At 37.5% G+C, this 21,046-nt stretch overlaps 2 protein-coding genes across 2 annotated transcripts; one reads left to right on the forward strand and one right to left on the reverse strand.

Moving 5' to 3' along the window:
- LOC137179851 (tetratricopeptide repeat protein 39B-like) lies at positions 1 to 9,873 on the reverse strand. Its single transcript, XM_067584859.1, has 18 exons — positions 9,552 to 9,873; positions 9,021 to 9,052; positions 6,534 to 6,638; positions 6,206 to 6,337; positions 5,950 to 6,026; positions 5,025 to 5,154; positions 4,800 to 4,905; positions 4,553 to 4,618; positions 4,311 to 4,419; positions 4,077 to 4,144; positions 3,685 to 3,744; positions 3,406 to 3,567; positions 3,193 to 3,284; positions 2,984 to 3,104; positions 2,773 to 2,884; positions 2,575 to 2,692; positions 1,210 to 1,326; positions 1 to 581 (listed from the first exon to the last, which is right to left on the reverse strand). The coding sequence occupies exons 1-18, from the start codon at positions 9,579 to 9,581 to the stop codon at positions 467 to 469; spliced, it is 1,752 nt and encodes a 583-aa protein (XP_067440960.1). The 5' UTR covers positions 9,582 to 9,873; the 3' UTR covers positions 1 to 466.
- A 3,772-nt stretch (positions 9,874 to 13,645) lies between these two features.
- Positions 13,646 to 20,721, forward strand: snapc3 (small nuclear RNA activating complex, polypeptide 3). Its single transcript, XM_067584861.1, has 9 exons — positions 13,646 to 13,909; positions 14,868 to 14,951; positions 15,053 to 15,131; positions 15,235 to 15,339; positions 15,456 to 15,605; positions 15,852 to 15,934; positions 18,053 to 18,211; positions 20,229 to 20,336; positions 20,428 to 20,721. The coding sequence occupies exons 1-9, from the start codon at positions 13,677 to 13,679 to the stop codon at positions 20,573 to 20,575; spliced, it is 1,149 nt and encodes a 382-aa protein (XP_067440962.1). The 5' UTR covers positions 13,646 to 13,676; the 3' UTR covers positions 20,576 to 20,721.
- Positions 20,722 to 21,046: the final 325 nt, after the last annotated feature.

Raw genomic sequence — 21,046 nt, forward strand, 5'->3', positions numbered from 1 at the left:
TTTGATTTATAAGATTTATTCAGTAAATATCTTATTCAGAGCAGACAGATTTACACTGCACTGGAAAAAGAAAATCAAGAGTTATTTACAAGAAGGTTGTTCGATTTAGAACAGGACCATTTTAACAACTGTACCTGACATCATCCTTAAAATATTGAAATGTAGTGAATATCATGAATAAAAACCCAAGCAAGACAAGTGGAGCAGTCTCAAGCTGGATATTATTGAAGATTTTAAAAAGCAAGATGTTTTTAAAATTACATTATTTATTTCATTACAAAATTTCACAGGGCTGCATTTCAGAGCTCTGCTCTGCCATGCTAACAGGTTTTTGGATGTATACTGTTATCAAGGGGCTTATAGCAAGGTGTCCATCTGGGGGATTTCAAGTACAGTCACAGGGCTGAAGGCAGCTAACGGGCTTACCCCCGGGTTTTTATATTTGAGCTTCCAGCCATGGGGTCTTTTAAGCTGGCGTACGTGAAGGTGGAAGTTTGGCTGAAAAGGAACCCATGGTGTTGAGTGCTGCATGGATGCGGAAGTGTAGCCTCGACTCCATGTTGTAGTCTTTGTAGTTCATCCTACAAATTAAATATCACTTGTTAGCTGTTTGTGTAATATGGTAGCAGAGATACCACTATAACCAAAAAGTAGCTTCCTGCATGTGTGGGCACATTCAGTTCCACATTCTTCAAGGAGCACCCCAGTGATAAAATCTGTTGTACACAATAACTGTTCTGCAACAAGGGCAGGGGATCCACAGAAAGTAAAATCTCTAGATGTGCTGGTAAGAGTATTTTTGAGCTTTTGAGAGAGCCAGGTTAGCTGCTCCCAGTCTTTAAACTAGGTTAACTGCCTCCTTTCTCTAGCTCCATACTTAATGAAGACAGGAGTGGAATTGATCTTGTCATTAAGTCAGCAAGAAAGCAAATACGCACATTCCCCATTAAGTCAAACCCTTCCTTTAAGTAACCCAGTTTAAAAAAGGGCTTTTTTTTTTTTTTTTTTTTTTACTACAACTGCCCCACAACACAGCATTGTACATGTTCATTAAAATTGGAACCAAATTTTGCTTTTGGGCAGTCAATATTCATCCAGGCCCTTTGCTTCTAGATGATGTCCTCTCAAAATGAAGTAAGAAATTCAAACATTTTATTATGTGGAACCAACTGTAACTGTAAGGACTCTGGATGGGGTGAAAACACTTACTTGGCATCTTCAATCATGGCGATGGCCTTGTCGATATTGCCTTTTTGCTTGTGCAAAAGGCCCAGCTCATACAATGTAAATGGCACCAGGTAGTTCTCATGCTTAATATAATTTTCACTGAAAAAAATAAATGAAATTTAGTCACTTTAATGGGTTTAACTACTCACAACAACTGTGGTAGAATTCAATTCTGACATTTTGTTTCTATGCCACATTGAGGTGACATCAATGTTAGGCCTAAAAAGTATACGGTAGTAATAATGGAAAAGTACTATAGTCTCAACCATTCATCCTGTCCAGAAAACAGTTCATACAATTCAAATCATGTGTCAACAATGTGACTAAATATTTTGACAGCAAAAATATGCATGATTTACATTTAGACAGGATTTGCTCACATGCTTCAAGAAAGGGATCATTTAACATTGAAGTAGGACGTAAGTTGATAGAATCTGTTTAGATGTGAACTGTGTCCAGACAGAGGAATAGCGGAGAAGGATGGAAATTAAGAGCTCCTTTGACAATATGAACCGGTGAGGCACTCTTAAAAAAAAAAACGGAGTTAACACATTTGGGTTATATTATAAAAATGTGACATTAATTAGATTCAGCTTTTGTCACAGATGCAAAGGGCTATCGCAGTTGACTGGTGTTTGAGAGAAATAAGTTCAGTGTGTCATGTATAGTACATTTTTAAACATGTTCCAGGTTGATTGACGGCCATTATTTGCTGAGAGAAAATGTGGAAAGCAGTTTAGTTTGCAAATTTTTGACCAATCCAAATAAAAATGCAATAGCTGACCTTAAAATTGATGAATAAGTACAAATCCAGAAGGGCAGCCAAAATCAATTACCAAGGCCAGTATTTTCCACATATTCAAGTATTGAGTATTTCACATCTATTAATCATAAGATGGCCCAACTAATGGGAAATACTATGTGCCCAAACAAAGACTAAACTGTACTGTTCTTTGTGTTCAGGTAATCATACATACTGGTTATTTTTCTGAATTAGAAACAAAGTAACTGGTTTGTGTAAGTTATTAGACTGAATACTAAATTAGAATACTTACAAGAGCCCCTAGATTGATGCTATGATGCAAAAATATTAGCTCAACAGTATTTAATTTTTTAAAGAAGTGCATTCATTTAATTATTTAAAAAGAAAGCAATAAAGATGCACTATGCAGAAATAGCTCTAATGACATTTTCTTTGTAGACAGTAAGAAATAAGACATATTCCAGTTGTGATAGCTGTAGCTATTGCTATTATAGATGTAATCAATGCATTAATTTTAAACAACCTCATGTAGTTAACTCCTACTCTATTAAAAAGGTGTTAAGTGATCCATGTTGTGACCTCACCTGGAAATGACTTGATTGAAGCAGAGCTCGGCCTGGACCAGACGCCCCAACTGTCTTAGACACAAGCCCTTCAGCAGCTGGACAACGCACTGGTCATCCAGATGATACTCTGATGGGTCTACACATGACACAACATACTGTAAGTTACATTTAGTAACAAAAAAAAACCCTTAAAATTTTAAAAAGTTATGCTCTCACTTGGATCATCTTTGAGCTGCTCCTCTGCTTTCTCTAAGGTGGTCAAGATGCTTTCAGTCAACTCAGGTCTTTTGCCAACTATTGTGAATCCATTCCACACATACATCATTTCCTGTAACAAAAAAATAAAGATGATTGTTGTTGTTTAAAATTGAGTACTGGTTTGATCACACATGTTTCATTGAAAATATCAGTGTGAACATGTCCTCACCAAAGCAGGGACAACTAGTTTCACAGGGTTAGAGGAAGAGTATCGCTGTGCCTTCTTTGCCGCAAACTTCTCCGTTGGAATCGACTTCCCAGCAATCCTCAGTCTGAGACCATCCACCTTCCTATAAACCACGTTTCAAAGTTAATGGATTAATGCATTTAATTATTGTTTTAACTGATACATTTTTTGTTGTCCTCCGCCTAGCACACCTGAATAATTCCACCACATTTTCTCCCAGTTGAGTTACTTCTTCCTCTGGGAGCATGCTCAAGATGGCGGCTTTCTGGAAAACATAGACGGCCTACAAGAAAAGAGAAAATCAGCTTGTCAGAAGAGGTAAAAACAACAACAAAAAAAAAAAACAACTTAATATATCAGAAATTTGATAACATGGCAAAGGGAGAAAAGGCTAAATTAGCTACCTGGGACCACTTGCTCTCCTTGCAGAGCCGGTCAGCATAACGATACGCCTCCCTCCAGTTTTGTTCGAAAGAGTAGGCCCACATCAGCTCCCAGTAACACAGGTGGTGAATCTGACGCCACTCTTCCTGTGCTTCGATGCATGCCAGGAACTTCTCCTGGGCCTAAAGGAAAACCCAGATGTACGAGCTTTCAGTTTATCTCTACCAAAAACTGCTACATGAACTGAGATTGAATTAAGATGCTACGGACACATTCAGTTACACAGTGGCAGAACTCACAAATGTGAAGTTTCCTTTGAGCAAAGCAATTCTTGCAATGTAGAAAAGGATGAGTGCTCCCTGTGGACAAGATGCAAACAAATTAATTGAAAAGCAGTGCCTTTCACAAAGGGAACCATAAAATGGGGAACTCTGCCTCGGTCAGAATCAATAAAATACAATCAAACTCCTATTGATGCTACATATACAGTTAATCAATGTTTGGAAATTGTTTTGCTGCAGTACTTTAACTGTAAGATTCTGCACACCTCAATCTACAATGTGTCACTACTGAATTTTAAATTAGGCATACCACACATTATTATACAAATATTGCAGCTGTTTAACATCTAAACTGGAATTAAAATGTGTAAGTAGCAGAAATAATACTCTAAAAAAAACACACAGCTTACATTAGGGAACTTTTTAATGTAAGGTTCCAGCAGGGCTTCAGCCTCAGTAAGGTTTCCTTCACCGGTACCTTGAGGAGGAAAATCAAACAGGGAGGGTAGAGAAAAAGAAAAGAAAAAAAAAGATTCTGATCAATACAAACCCCAAAATAATAATAATAATTGCAAATAAAAAAAAAAAAAAAAGAGTGAATTTGGAGGAAAACTTGCAGCATCCGGACAGAATATTGTTCTCACCCAGAATCACAGAAATGTAGAGATGAAACATCAGCAGTGTCAAGACGCTGAGGATAGATCGCAGGCTGTTATTGGCTGCTCCCTCTCTCAGCTCTGACAAACCAAGCTCCTGTGGAATTATTAGGACTTCACATAAGAACATTTACTTGTGCACCAGTACCAAACACCTTTAGTACATGTAAGTTTTTTTACTGAAACAAGGCATGGGTTCCATTTTTTGCATGTAGACTGATGGCACCCACCCTGTCTCCTGAGAAACCCAAAAACTCCATCAGTCTGAGGACTCTGGATGGAAGCAGAGACAGCATCTGATAACACAAAAGGTGACCAGTGGAGGAGTTAATAATGATACAACTTTTTTACAAAACAGTGCTGACATTTCTATTTGAAATAGCTTACATAGCTACATGGCTTTAAGATCTGGTATGATTTTTTTTTTTTTTTTTTTTTTTTTTTTTTAAATCAATGGAGTCCTGTGTGAGCTCTCACCAGATTAAATGATCCAATGCCCATGCTGACACCGCCCCTGAAATGAACATATGTGTTCTTCAGCTTATCCACCTCATTTGTGACACTTGCCATGGCCTGGCAATCCCTAGTTAGAGACACAACATACGATTAAAAAAAAACAAGCAAACAAACACTTAAATGTGCATTCTCATTGACCTATAAATGCATCGTTTCCCCAACAGAAGTCACCTCCAAGCCTCTTACTTGTAAATCTGATAACTGTTTCGGATTCTCATGCCTCCTTTGATGAAGCCGATTATACTCTCGTCTAAGAATGTGAGAGCTGCTTTCTGCAGCAGAACCTCGGCGTAGCACAGCTCTGCATGCATTTCTTCTGTTGAGGCGAATTAAATCACATATTTGGTGAAAAATCATAATTAGTTTTACAAGAAATAGATGAAGGAGCCATCTTGTTAAAGTATTCACAAAACTCAGCTATATAGCTGAACAAACATCAATTCAGAATTGAAAATTTTTTTTTTTTTTTTTTTTTTTTAAAAACAGCCTACATGTTGACATTTATTATAGGCCACAACTAATTGCATTTTCTCTTAGTGTCATTGTGAACTTGAATATTTAAGCAGAAACGATTAATCACTTAGTCAACAGAAAAGTAATCAGCAATTTTTCTGATAATTGTTTGTTTATCATTTTTCAGGCAAAAATTATAAACATTTTCTAGTTTCAGCTTCTCATATGTGACCATTTTCTATGTCTTTCTATGTATTTTTTTCACAGTGTTTAAAATTTCATAGACTAAACAATTGAGAAAATAATCTGCAGATTAAATGGTAATGAAAATAATTATTAATTGCAGCCCTATTAAACAGTTTGTAATCAGTATGCAGGGTAAACCAACATCCACAGTAACAGGAGTAAAAGTTTGTAAGACAATGTAGGATAAATAATACCACTTAGCCAAACAGGACATTGGAAGTATAGCAGGAAAGAGAAGTATAAAAGATATAAAATCTCCCACCCCAAAAAATCTCTCTCATCTCTAAATTCTGGTCATTGGGTTTAAATGCTATTCATGTAATTCATGTAATGTAATTTGCTATTCAGATTCCTTTGAGTTTTCTGTATGTTAGCATGCTGTACAATCAGCAGATAGTGGGAGATTACTCACCTTCTGTCAGGTTGTCACCTGGTTGTCTATACCACAGGTTAGCTAGAGTCTCCACTATTCCAGTTCTTTTTCTAAATCTAAGTTAGCAAAACACAGAGTATAGAGTCAACAACAATCAACATGGTGATCAATGAATTTATCTGCAATTTTCTAACCCAGGATTGTACCACATGTTGTCCCAATGTTGAATTGTAAACTTAAAGGAAACAAGAACCTATACTTGACATGTTGTTACAGTATTGTTGCTCTAACATACCTCTGGCATGTCTGCAGTGATTCTCTCAGTGACGTCATGGCAGCATCCATGTCCTTCAGGTCAAAGGTCATGCCTGCCTGCATCACCAAGATGCTGCTGTATCCCATTGCGTGGTACATGCTCTGACTCTTCCTAAAAGGGGACAAATGCAATGGTTTTTTCTTTTTGTTTGTTTTTTTACACAAAATGCAGATGTCAAGTGATAAAGTAATAAATGATTAGAAAAATAATCGAATTCCTCTAACTAACAGAGAAAAAACAGTTGTGTGAAACAGCTGCACATGGGCATGCACAATCTGGAGATTTTTTATGAGTGTCAGTGACTTACCAGGGTTTTAAAAGAGCCAGTGCATCAGCGAACCTGTTGTTCAGAAAAAGATCGAGGGCGGTGGAGCATTCCTTCAATGCTGTCTCTAAATCCATTTGAGGTGTTCTGGGGGAAACAGTGGCAAATTATTGTTTGGCCCCCACATGAACATCTGACATCAAAAAATATTTAAGATTATAAATCCCAGACAAAGGTCACTCTGGAAAACTTCAGGATTTCCTTCATATTCTTCTATAAAGCTCTGAATTACTGGGTTAAACTGAGTTGGGAAATGTCTCAATTTTAAATTTGCTTGTGCAGATAATTTCATTCTTTCCTCCGTAGCTCATATTTAACTGGATAAAGCAAAGGAGGGTTAAACTATTTACATGCGTTGTTTGAGGAGGGCAACATTGAGACATCTTTACTGACCTCTAGTGTGCATGCATCTACATTACAATGAGTAGATTTTATCATAGTGTAATTTGTGAAGATGTCTCTATAGGATTCTGTTTCTTAAAAACATTGCCTGTTTATTATAAGCATCAACCATGTCCTGTGATATGCTACTTCAGTACACTTTAACAACATATATTACTGGGACCCAGGGGCGTCGCAGCCGTGGGTGTTACGGGTGTTATGACGCTCTCACTTTCACAGAAACATAATTCCACCCCCCCTCCCCCCACTTTTTCCTGTGGTAGTCATTGATGAAACGAAACAGTTTCCCATACATGAAAAACCTATTGGTCAAGTTAGATTAATTGAACTGCCATCCAGCCAATCACAGCTATTTGACCAACCCACCAGGCCAGAGAAGAGTAAACAGTTGAAGTATAGTAAAGTTACTTTGGGCATTCAGCAATGGTGCTTCTGTTACTCGCTGCTGGCTATGATAACAGATTATAGGATAACAGATTAGAGGTATGAAACAGCTGTTTAACTAGTTAGTAATGTAGAATTTTCTTTTGCAACTTTGTCTTGTTATGTGATGTGTCAGCTCAGCTAACATCATTGAACATAAATGAAATAGGCTATCCTAAATGTAAACCAGGTGGCAAATTTGTTTTTTAAAGTCACTTCTATTGTCGTTTTTAAAAAGTCATAGACAAAGGTGAGTAAGAGATGTGTAACATCTGTCTGTGTTATGACAATGTGTTGCCTGCCTTATGGTAAAGTCTTAACGACCAAATAAATGTTTATTATTATGCTAATCGCTAATCGTGAGTTAAGCTAATCGCTAATTAGCCACCATGCTAGGCGGACTTTAGCAAGAATATGTACAAGTTACCTCTGTGTCCAGAATGTAAACTCCCATAGTTCATGCTATTTTAAGCTAAATGTCAAAGGAATGTGTTGCTTTAGATGTCATAGTTTTACTCCTTGTGTTAGGGAGTAATGTGTGTTTTGAATTCAATATAAGTTAAAATGAGCTATAGCTTGTATTGTATATTAAAGCCGGACCACAGTAACATTACTATTTATTATTGAGCTTAAAAAGGGTTCAGATGGTTATAGCTGTGACCTGTGAGAGCTAGTTGCTCACTCTCTGCACTCACTAGCCTCAAATCACTGTGTGATTACAACATGATCTTGATCAGTTGTGATTTTCTCCTGTTAGCTTTGAGGTGGACTTCAGATGAAGAGGGACTGCTTGTTTCCTGTGGCTGTTGGAGAGGAACTGACAGCTGCTGATACAAAACCTCCTGGGCAACTTTTGGTATTTAATTTCCCCAATTAAAGACAATTAAAAGGTCCCCTTTGGATTCCTACTAAAAGAGACACTTTTTTAAAATTGAAGACAGTTTAGGTTGTACTAGTCCACAGACTCAGAAATGACTCTTTACTGATTTGACTCTTTACTGATACTGGTTTGTTACCAGGGTTCAATTTTTTAATGGAAGTGTAAGTTTCCTTTAATTTCATGTCTATAAAGGTATGTAAGAAAGTAGGATAAAGATATTCTGTAATTATCTGAAGTATAATAAGGATATCTATGCTCCAGTACAGTAATTCATACAAATAACTGGATGTAAGTAGTAAACTGCTGCGAGACCCTGAATAAATTCTGCTGAGTTGTTATATGGTTTCAGTAATTATTTTATGGTAAGCTGAAGCAGTGGTTACAACTACAGTAGTAGAAAATTGTTTAAATGCATGGCATTCATTTTGATTTGGCATGTTGAGACTGGAACAGGGCTCGAAGGCAGGGGGTTGCCGTGCTCATGTCCCACCTCTAGAACCCCCACACTTTTAAAATCGCTGCTCCGCCCCTGCTGGGACCACTACAGAAAATTGCAGATGAACATTTAACATCCAGGAATTCATAATATAGACACCACCACTGACTATCCCTTGAACAAATTGGTCACAAGGTGCGTATTGACCATGAACGGTCCAGTCCTATAATAGGTTTTGACCTAGTCTTGTGTGTCAGTTACTAAAAGACATGCACATATTCCTGTAAAAACCCATTATATAAAAGGACTGCATTTTAATGTAACTTACTGTGCACCCTCGCTGGGATGGTTTGGATCCATCTGAAAAAAGAGAAAGAAAAAGAAAGAAAGAAAAACTAAATTTAGACTCAATTTTTTACACAAAACTGGACCATTGAACTAAATGGTGAGGTCACGTTAACCTGCTTAAACCTGTAATTGATTTAGCTTGTTGTTTTCGAGTGTAAACTTGATGTGTAGAAAACGTGACATCCAAGTCAACATGCCCCCATCAGACTTCATGAAGCTTATTGAGGCCGTAGGACTGTCTGATAAACTGCACAGTAAATTAATTGGCCAGTAAGAGAAAACATTTGAGGTTTTTGCAAGTGAACAGTGGACTGACTAAACCTGCTGACCCTGCACTGATAGGATTGGCAACTTTTAACAACTTGCTTTCCTTCAATTATCTTACACCTGAATGATGAAAACAACATGAAAACACAGCTAAAGGATAAAAGCTAACAATAAATAAAATCATATTATTAGAAAACTTAAATGTGGCCATTGCATCAAAGAAGAAGTTGCAGCAAAAAATTACCTGTTGTAATGAACTGTCTTTCGTCTCCATCTGATGTTGGAATTTGTGTCAAATAACAAAAAGTAACGCCACACGTCGCCAAATCAGAGAGTAAATGCTTTTCGTCGGCCTCTGTTTGAAAAGTGCTCTTCACTTGGAGACGAAGCGATCATTTGACCTCCAGCGGCATTTATAAGGTAAGGAGCTGGACGGGGGTGTGTTTAATGTCTCAGAGCCAGCCCACAAATGTGTCTCTTCATAGCACACAACACCACAGAGGTATATATAAAGATATTTTCTCCTCTCAAACTGACAATTTCTGCACTTTCTGAGCAACCTTTACGAGAAATATTATATCCAAGTTTCATTGAGATAAACCCACCTGCAGGCCTCGAATTTATTAATCAAAACAAGCTGACGCAACTGAGTGAAACCAATTAATGAGTGTGAAGAGAACACAGCTGATTTAATAACTGGACACGTGTATTAAATTATCACTGTAGTTCAATAGTCTGAATGTAATTGTCCTGTTAGAAAAGGGAAAATGTATAGAGTTAAAATGCTAGACAGGGTATAACGGTCCAGCAAGACAACTCAGCTGACTAAAGCATGAAAGCGCACATCACATGCTTGGAGATTTTTTAAGATGCAACTGCAGCTGACGAGACGTGCGCACAACACAAGAGTTAACACTGAGGACACCTGGTGGACAGGTGTCAAACAAGCACAGGAGATAGAAGAGCAAGGGGAGGCAGAGGAGGACTAAGGGCTAGATCATCTAGGGACGAATCCCCACAGCTGCTCCACGTCCAGCTGGTAATGGTTTTACTCCACTCCAGCACAAGGAGTGCTTTACTTGGCGATCATTGCCATTTCTGATTATCCGCATGCATGTGATGTTTCTGCATAACTAATTATTCCTGGTGGGTTTTTTCTCATTTCTCCTGCTGAATCGCACTCTACTCTTTGAAGTTTATTTCTGCCTGTTTTTCTTTGAATGCACACTCGTAGAAATGGTCTTAATAGGTGATGTAGCGTAGTAAAGTCTGCACAAACAAAAAGGAGCAGTTCAAGGTCGGTAAAATATATAATCAATTAAAGCTGCAAGCAGCGATGATCGGGCCTCTCGTGCCATACAGATGTGTTATCGGACGTTGCATGAACGACTTATTCGACGTATTCAGGCCTTTTATCAAGCACGTGAAATTTGGGGCAAACTGGACAAAGACTAGTAAAAGGGAAACTCAATATTTCGATAAAGTTTGATTGTAAAGGTCTTTAGATAACACTGACGAAATTTGAAGTCATTCGGGTCAGATCTCTAGGAAGAGGTCGTTAAAATACAACGCCTGCAAATGGCAAAAACTGCTAAATTTACAGTGTATTCAGAATGGCTTACTTCCTGTTGGATTTAGGGTATGGCTCCAAGAGGCTTTTTTTGTACGTCTGGACATGATAAATGTGCCTACCAAATTTCGTTCATCTACGTTAAATTTAAAGATATATATATATATATATATATATATATATATATATATATATATATATATATATATATATATATATATATGTATGTGTGTATATATATATATATGTGTGTATATATACAGTACTGTGCAAAAGTTTTAGGCACCCTAGATGTTTAGATTATGCAATACCATCAGGGAGGTGTCTGATCGGTCCCAAATTTATTCATGACATGACAATGACCCCAAGCATACAGTTAGAGTCATAAAGAACTATTTTCAGCAACAAGAAGAATGATGAGTCCTGCCACAGATGGTATGGTATGGACCCCACAGAGCCCTGATCTCAACATCATGGAGTCAATCTGGGATTACATGAAGAAGCACCTGAGATGGCCTAAATAATAAATCCACAGAAGAACATTCTTTCTCCAGGAAGGTTACAACAACCTATCTGCAAGTTACCATGAAAAACTGTGTTAAAGTGTACTGAGGAGTACTGCTGCTGTTTTAAAGGCAAAGCTGCTCACAGCAAATATTGATTTCATTTAGGTTTCTGCTGTTTACTCAACTTTGTAAGAAGTTAATTGATATATTAAAATAATTTACAGCAATATTTTTGTAAGCATTCATTCTCTTTTGCACAGTACTATATATATATATATATATATATATATATATATATATATATATATATATATACACACACACACATATATTTAATTAAATACCATTTTAGTGGAATCATAGAATGCTTTTAGCATAAAATTAGGATAATTTTAAATTATAATTAGCTTTTAACTAGGTCTTTGTTCATATGTATGTGCATACGCGCGCGCGCGCGTGTGTGTGTGTGTGTGTGTGTGTGTGTGTACATGTGGCTTTATGTGTGTGAGTCTGTATATATACAATATATATATATATATACATAACGTCTGCCTGCATCTATGCTCTACCAGATTCTTTGTTTTGTGTAGCTTTTAATATAAAGTTGTATCATATTTTTAAAAAAAAGTGTTATTGTGGTTGCTTGTTGAAGTGCAGTTGGTACAATTAGGTAGAAAGACGTGAATAAAATAATTAAAACGGTTTCTGTGCACATTTTAGTTGTCAACAAGACATCTATAATATCTATAATAATTAATACATAAATAATAATAATAATCTATAATTAAAGCTGCAAGCAGCATTGGTCGGGACCTCGCAATCTGGCCCGTCGGGATCAGATCATTTTGCTTTTTAAAAATGAGAGATATTTATTGGTGGTGTGGTGTGGTGTGCTTTTATTTTGAAAGATTGATTGACAGGATGAGAATTTTCTGCAGGGTGAGAGATGTCTTGCTCACACCTGTGTCATCAAAATCATGCAAGTTTTGGGCCCATTAACTTGAATTTCAATTAGTAAATTGAAAACTATTGATGAGTTTGTGTGTAAAACAAATTGTTTTCCTAATTTTCATTAAGTCTATTTTTAGAAAATGACTTTTAACCCACATGACCTGGTCAAAGTTTGATTTGAATGGAGAGTGTGAGCGAATCCACACCTTTTTGAACATTTACTGCTTCCACATAGTTTTAGATACAGACTTCATTTGAACTTTAAATGAGTCACGAGACTTTGACCTACAAATCTTGAATTTACATGTTTTTTCTATCGTTTATTGTTTTTGAAATATTAGAGTGTGAGTTTTAAAGTTTTTTCTTGCTCCTCCTGTGATTTTATAATGAGTGTGTATTGAGGAATGTTTCACAGAACTGAGGGAGTGACATCACCAGGAGCAGTTGGAGAGCAGGATTTTAGAGAACACTTCTTGTGAAATATCCTCATAAATCCCATGACTTTGGCCAAATCTTACATTAAAAATCAATAGAGAGTGGGAAATTTCGCGGCGAATCCATTGATACAGGTTTGAAAGTGGTCAGACTTATAGTTTAGACGTCAGAAGCCTCTGTTTGACACAAAGTTCATGCCCATAGATTGCCTCCCCATTGTTTTACATTGTAAGGTGTGATGTGGCACTGCAACTTTCAGGGCTTATTAAATCCAAACCGTTCGAGTTATTACAAAGTTTTTAACAACTTTTTTTTCAGCACAATGTCATAAGTCATGTATCAAAGTTTGAAGCTGATACCATTAAAGCCTTCGGAGGAGATAGCGTTTGTTCGGGGTCCAAAATTGGGGCAAAGTCTTATTTTGAAAGGCTGATTGCGGACTTCCTGTTGGATTCAGGGGAGGGATGTCAGCATATGATTTGTAGGTCTTGATGAGACGAATAATTGAGTTTTGGTTTGATCTCTCTACGAAATTCCTACATTTGTTACATAGGTGGCGCTAGAGAGCACACTTTGGCACTTAAGGGGTTAATTTTTACATTTTATCAAATTTTTCACCAGACCTGATGTGCGTGCCAAATTTGGTGAGTTTTTGAGCATGTTCACGGGGTCAAATTTAGGGTTTAAGTCCCGTAATAATAAAGAAAGAAAGAAACAAACAAACACACGAAAAACAGTAGTACTGTTTTACAGTTTACTGTACTGTTTTACAGTAGTCCTCTGCCTTTTGGGCTCGGTCCCTAATTATTTTGAAGTTTACTCCCACCATTTTCGTAATTTGTTGCGACCTGTCATAAAAACTACATTACCCACTATCCTCAGCGCACAGCGCAGCTTTTCGGGAAACATGATGGCGTCCAAACAAACGACAGACGCTAACACAAATATTCCAGATTATGAATATACTGATGTAAACACTCAACCATTTCATATCGGCTCGTTCAGAAACGAGTGGCTGGACAGACTGAGGCCGAGTGACTTCTCCTACCAGCCGGAGGACGAGGAAACGTTTCATGCTAATTTTGCTAAAGAGATGGGTGTCAGTGCAGAGACGATGACTGAACTGAAAGCCGTCTGCAGGTAGTCACACCAACGTTTAACTAACGTTTAGCTGGTAGATAACATTTGGTAACACAGTTCTTTAAAAAACTAATATTTATTGTGTCTCATACAGATGTTTACCCATACAGGGATAAAAAATTGCAATTTTGTCGTCATTTTCTATTCTATTCACGTGTGTTCAGAAAACATCACTGTTTTATGATGTGTCAGAATCTGAATCAACATTAATGATAAATATATAAGAAATATAATTATGATTTATAGTCAAAGAACAATATAGAGCATAAAGTAGTCTAAAGCACCTTATCAGGCACAACTGAAATACAATATCATGAAATGTAACAGGAGTTTTAGGAAAAAGGGGGTCAAACATAGAGAGAAACACATAAAAGAACAACACAAATCCACTAAGTAAACATACATACAAAGACCAGCAATACTCTTCCAATTTGGAAATATTTTATTTTTATTCAAAGAATGAAAAACAGTATTTAATGAGATTATGAGTCACAGACACTTGTTGAATATGGATGTTGTTGTAGTGCTCTATTAATGTATATTGTAAGAGTCCGATTTACAACAAATATTAGCACCTTTGCCCTTAATCACCATTTACTAACCTTCTGACAGAAGAGAATAATGCCGTCTTTGTCTTATTACCTACTTGTATGGTAAAATGTATGTTTTTTCAAGGTGTTTCATTCACTAACTGACCTAGAATCTATGTATACATACAAAATGGTGTAATGCTTATCTATACATTTGATCAAGGTCATGTTGTAAATAAATTTACCAGCACAAAGCAAGACTTTTAAAAAAAAAATTTCTTTTTTAAATTTCTTGCAAGAACATAGTGGCAAGTTTTTCCAAAAAATAACCTTAATCTATCTGATAGCTAGTGACTTATGATCACTATGATTAATAGTGTGAATACAGTTTGGTGCACATATGATTTTGTGTTTTTTTTCTCTTCAAGTCTTGATTCACTGCGTTGTCATCCTGAGGATCAGCAGCCCGACACAGATGTCGTACCTCCAGACCCGATGCTGACAACACTGGTGTATGTCTCTTCTTCGGTTGCTTCAATCAGCACCATGTGTCATATTAACTAACAGCCTGTGAACAAATTAAAAATTCAATGCTCTGTGATTTTGTTAACAGACAAAGGAAAAAGAGACAAGATTACAGAGCTTCACTAAAAATCAGCAAGAATAGACACGACCTCTACGCAGATGAACTGGTGGGTGCGCTGGAGTATTCTTGAAATGCTCAATAAGACCAAAAGCTTGAATTAGATTTGAACAGTAATGCATCATGTATCTGTTTCTGCGTGTGATTTCCAGGAGCGATTAACTGTCGGTAGGAAATCAGAAGCACCGGATGATATGGTCCCTGAAGGAGAAGTCATTCTAACCATCAACGTCTACTACCCCGCCATTTTTAAGAGAGTGAGCATCCGCCTTTCTCAGGGTTTCTCAGTGCGACAGAACCCATCAAAATCTGTCTTTTACAGGCATTTTTACTGAATGTCACTGTCCATGTCTCCATTTCCCCCCCTGCTCAGTTTACCTACGTCAGACCCCACATGACTCTGCTGATGACGGGCTCCCACAGCTTGGCAGACCTCAGGGACGCCATTTGCTGCGTCAGCGACTTGCAAGTGTGCGGAGAGTTCAGCACCACGCCGGACATGGCTCCAGACTTCATCAGCAAAGTGAGCACATGTACATCTGCGACTCCGAAGCGCTCTGCAAGATCTGAACTTAATCATTTCGTCATACTCTATGTCTTCGCTCAGGGCAAATGATCTCTGTGCATTAACTGTGACTGCATTTCTTCATCTAAGAATTTTATATACTTATGAAGAGTGTTTGCTATGTGATATGCAATTCAGTCAATATTTGCAAAGAAGACTAAGTCGCAAAATGTAGAGGTAATATTTTCATGTGTTCTGTTCCAGGATCACTTCAAGTCAGCTTTCTTTTTCTTCGAAGGAGTTTTCTACAACGACATGCGATTCCCCGAGTGTCAGGACATCAGCATGTAAGTTTTACATCCTGATTAATTGAGTAATGTTAATCTCCTATCTACATGACAGATCATCAGTTATATCATCTTTTCCATGACTGTTTGAAATTCCTCTTTAGCCTCTTTTTTCCTGGAAGACAGATCCCTCTTCTGTTGCTCTTCAAGAGGTTTCTCCTCCTTTTTTTGTGTAGCTTTTCCGTATTCCTTTCCTTATATACAGTGCTGCTTGAAAGTTTGTGAACCCTTTAGAATTTTCTCTATTTCTGCATAAATATGACCTAAAATGTGATCAGATTTTTACACAGGTCCTAAAACTAGATAAAGGGAACCCAATTAAACAAATGAGACAAAAACATTAAACTTATTCATTTATTCATTGAGGAAAATTATCCAGTCTTACATATTTGTGTGAGGCAAAAGTATGTGAACCCTTGCTTTCAGTAACTGGTGTGACCCCCTTTTGCAGCAGTAACTTCAACCAAATGCTGCTCTAATCATTCTTTGATAGAACAACTTGTGTGTTTAGGCGTGTCTTGCTGCATGACCCACTTTCTGTTGAGCTTCAGTTCACAGAAAGATACCTTGACATTTTCCTGTAGAATTTGCTGGTACAACCCAAAACTCATGGCTCCTTCAATGACTGCAAGGTGTCCTGGTCCAGAGGCAGCAAAGCAGCCCAAACTATGATACTGCCACCACCTTGTTTCACAGATGGGTTAAGGTTCTTATGCTGGAATGCAGTGTTTACTCATCAGCAAACAATTGTTGTCATTCAAGCTGAAAAGTTCAATTTTGGTCTCATCCGTCCACAGAACATTTTTCCAGTCGCCTTTTGGATTATCCATGTGGTCTTGAGCAAACCACAGACGGCAGCAATGTTCTTGTTGGAGAGTAGTGGCTTTCTTCTTGCAACTCTGCCATGCACACCATTGATGTTCAATGTTCTCCTGATGGTGAACTTATGAACATTGACTGTAGCCACTGCAAGAGAGGCCGTTTCCTAGACGTTACCCTGGGATCCTTTGTTGCCTCTCAGACTATTACACGCCTGCTCTTGGTGTAATCTTTGTTGTTTGACCACTCCTGGTGAGGATAACAATGGTGTTTGATGTCTTCCATTTGTACACGATCTGCCTGACATTCAACTGGTGGAGTTCAAAGTCTTTAGAAATGGTTTTGTAACCATTTCCAGCCTGCTAAGCATCAACAGCTCTTCTTTTCAGTCGTCAGAAATCTCCTTTGTCCGACCCATGACCCACTTCCACAAACTTGTGTTGTGCTCAGACCCAGATTTCTCTTCTTTAAATAAGGCAGGGCCTCCCAGACTCACACTTGATTGTCATCCCATTGATTGAAACATCCAACTCTAATTTCCCCTTCAAATGAATTGATAATCCTAGAGGTTCACATACTTTTGCCACACACAAATATGTAACATTGGATCATTTTCCTCAATAAATAAACAAACAAGCCAAATGTGGAAGGAGAAACATCACTTTCAGTCCAGCCCAGTTACAACCACTGTAATAAAACAGTTTCTTTGGGCTTACAGCTAATACGCAAACATGTATCACGTGTTGGCCAGTAGTGGAAGTCATTAACAAAATTATTCCTGAATCCTTCACTGTTGTGCTTTTATTAACATCCCAAACAGGCGTCTAAGTCTCTTTTGATGCCTTGTGACTCCTGCTCAGATTAAGATGTCTTCGCCAACTGGAGTTATGCCCACATTTACTAAAGTAATCATGTTCATAATTACACAGAGACAGTGTTTAGAAATATTTGGGGCAGAACATTGTACTTGACCTGCATGCATACCCACAAAGGAAATGACCTAACAACCTGGAAAGATTTGGAGAGTTGATATTGCAGTGTTGCCACAAAACAAAACAGAAAGTGTTCTCAGACATTCTTTAAAGTTCAAACCAAAGTCACACTCTTACAGTTATCTATTCCCTAATTAAAATTATGTACGGGGGTCTCATTCACACAGACGCTCTGTCATCGAAAGTGCATTTCAGTCATCAGTGCAGAAATCTCTTTAGCCTCTTTAAAGAGATGACCATGAAGCTACCTGTAACTTAAGACTGATCTCAGTTTAATGTGATGAATACTTTCTGGGTGTTTCTACAGGACTACGATTGAATGGGCAAAGGCTCGCAACTTCCCACCTTACACACAAGCCAAGATGGAGGAGACACGGTTGGTGGATTTGAGAGTAAAAGTGGGCTTCCCCTACCTCTACTGTCATCAGGGAGACTGCGAACATCTCGTCATCATCACAGACGTCAGGTTGCTGTTCATTTCAAAACCTAATGTACTTCTTACTCGAAGGTGCAATAAGTATGAATGTTACCATCTCAGAGAGATAACTAGAATATCTGTGTGGCTGTTTGATATCGAGTATTGATCAAATCAGAAGCTCTTGACACAGAGTTAAATGGAACATACTTTTGGTCTTAAAAATAGATGTTCGCAAAATTTGAAATCATCTGACACAAGGTGGCTCCACCGATCACACTGACTGCTGGTTGGTTTCTGCACCTGAACTTCCACCTTTTACCCATCTGTCAATTTTCTGGCAGCAAACAACTGACAATGATGGTAGGAAGCAAAATAAATATAAACCCAAAGCTTCAAAATGTTTCCTCAGAGGCCTACAGGTGACATCACAGGCACTACTTCTGTTTTTCTACTTCTGTTTTTAATCTGATCACCTCTCATCTGTCAAATGGGAATGACATGAAACATGTAGAGCTGCATTGATTAGTGTAAAATTAATCGGCAGCTATTTTGATAATCAATTAATTGCTTTGAGTCATTTTTTTTAAAGAAAAACTTATGAAATTCTCTTGTTCCAGCTTCTTAAATGTGAATATTTTCTGGTTTCTTTAGTCCTCTATGATAGTCAACTTAATATCTTTGGGTTGTGGACTGTTTGTCGGTACAAAACAAGACATTTTAGGTTACATCTTGGCCTTTAGGAAACAGCGATCGTCATTTTTCACCATTTTCTGACATTCCATAGACCAAACACCTGATGGATTAATTGAGAAAAGAATCAACTGATGAATCGACAATGCTGCTCCACCAACATGGTTATTCACTGTTAATTTGTCAAACTTTATGCTTGCATTTGTGCACCTAGATTTAGATGTGGGCGATAACGGTACATACCATTAAATGATATAACTTTGTCTGCTGTCAGAGATTTTGCCAATTTATGCACTCAACATGTATAGCTGTAACCAGCATCTAGTATGTGTCACTTTGACAGCTGTTTACTTGTCACAACAATGTCAAAGATTTCTTTTGCTGCGATGAGACACACCTACTGTATACTCGAGGCAAACCTAGAATCTGAGCTTCAGTACTGCGCCATTTAAATGCCCTTTTCAGTAAGTTTGCAGCTAATTATCAATTTTCTTATGAATTAATATAGCAATTAGTTTTTGATTATTTTATCTGCAGAATGTAAAAAAGACGTTAAAAAGGTTTTCCAGAGCCCAAACTGACATCTTCAGATTGCTTGTTTTGTCCAGTTAGCAGTCAAAAACCCAAAGATATTGGGTAAAATAAAATAAACAATAATATGAAGCAGACTAAAGTAGAACATCCTCAAATTTGAGGAGCTGCAACCAGCAAATGAGAATTAAATAGATTACTTAGATGATTCATTGATTTTCTGTTGTTCCACTAATGTTCTAATAGTTTCTGTGATAGTTTTCAGGTTCATGAACTTGAACTTCATCAGTAAAGTACAAATTTGCCACATTAAAATAGCCATATAACAATCCAGGACCATTTCAGCTTGTTGCAACTAATTGTGAATTAGTTGCTTGTTTCAAATCAGAAATTCATGTGCTCTTGAAAATGTTAACCCAGCTCATACCCTTTACCTTAATAAACTCTACTGTTGTACTACAATTATATATGGTGGTTTATTACCACAATGTGTGATTTTTTTTTTTTTTTTTTAAATTTTGTGAAACATGATACTCTCTGATTCTCTGTATTATTACTGCTAAGCCTTGGAAATGAAGCACCTTGTTGTCAGACAGGATTCGAGTGCTCTCACAAGACAGAGCTAAACGAGCGTCCCGCAGACTTGATAGCTGATTTGATTTCATCGCACTTTCTTAGATGATAACTATGAGCTGATGCATTGTTGGCGTAAGCAGGGCAACCACACATGAAAGCAGTTCTTAATATCAAGAATGTGAGACAAATCTGTCATCTCACCATTCACAGCTTCTAAGAAATGGTCTCGATTACCCCCCCCCCCCCTCTTTCTCTCTACACATTGCAGACTGGCCCATAAGAATGATTGCCTGGATAAGAAGCTGTATCCCCTCCTCACTCACAAGCACCGAGTCCTCACCCAGAAATGTTCCGTTTGCCACGTTTACATTGGCAGGTTGGTAAAAATGTTAACAATATGACAGCTTTTCCTTTTTAAAAGCAAATACAAATAACTGACGTCATACCTGATTTTTTTTTTTTCCCAGATGGATCACTACCAACGACCAATTCGCTCCAAGTGTCCCGTGTCTCTTTTGTGACAAGTGTTTCCGAATGCTGCACTACGACGCCAGTGGCAACAAGCTGGGAGATTTCTTCGCCTATCCCTACGTGGACCACGGTGCCTTCAACTAATGTGAACTGCTAAAATCAGTGGTTTCATGTTGTATATTAAATGTTTTATATTTCTAAAGGAATGTATATTTTCTGTTTTTGCACAATGGAGCTTTAATTTTATACTTTTCTGTTTGAAAATAAAGTAAGATTTACTGGAAGATTAATTTTACTGGGTTGTGAATTTTTTTCATGGGAAAGCTTATTCGCATTATTGAACATGGAAACGCACAAGCAATGAACATTCTTAACTTGACTTAAAGGACAGGTTCACAATTTTCCCAAGTCTGCATTAAAAAAATACCCATGTGCCCATATGAACATTGAAAGCAGCTTTGCTTGCTGTAATCATTCTTCCTGTTCATACTGGCCATTTTAAGATCCCTTCTTAAATGGGTGTTTAATGTGATGGGGGCAAAAGTCTTCATTCAACAGTCTTCATTCTGTGCAAAAAAGTATTTAAAGATTTATCTGAAGCTGATGTGAAGCTTC

The sequence above is a fragment of the Thunnus thynnus genome, chromosome 3 (genome assembly GCF_963924715.1).
Source record: "Thunnus thynnus chromosome 3, fThuThy2.1, whole genome shotgun sequence".
NCBI lineage: Eukaryota > Metazoa > Chordata > Actinopteri > Scombriformes > Scombridae > Thunnus > Thunnus thynnus.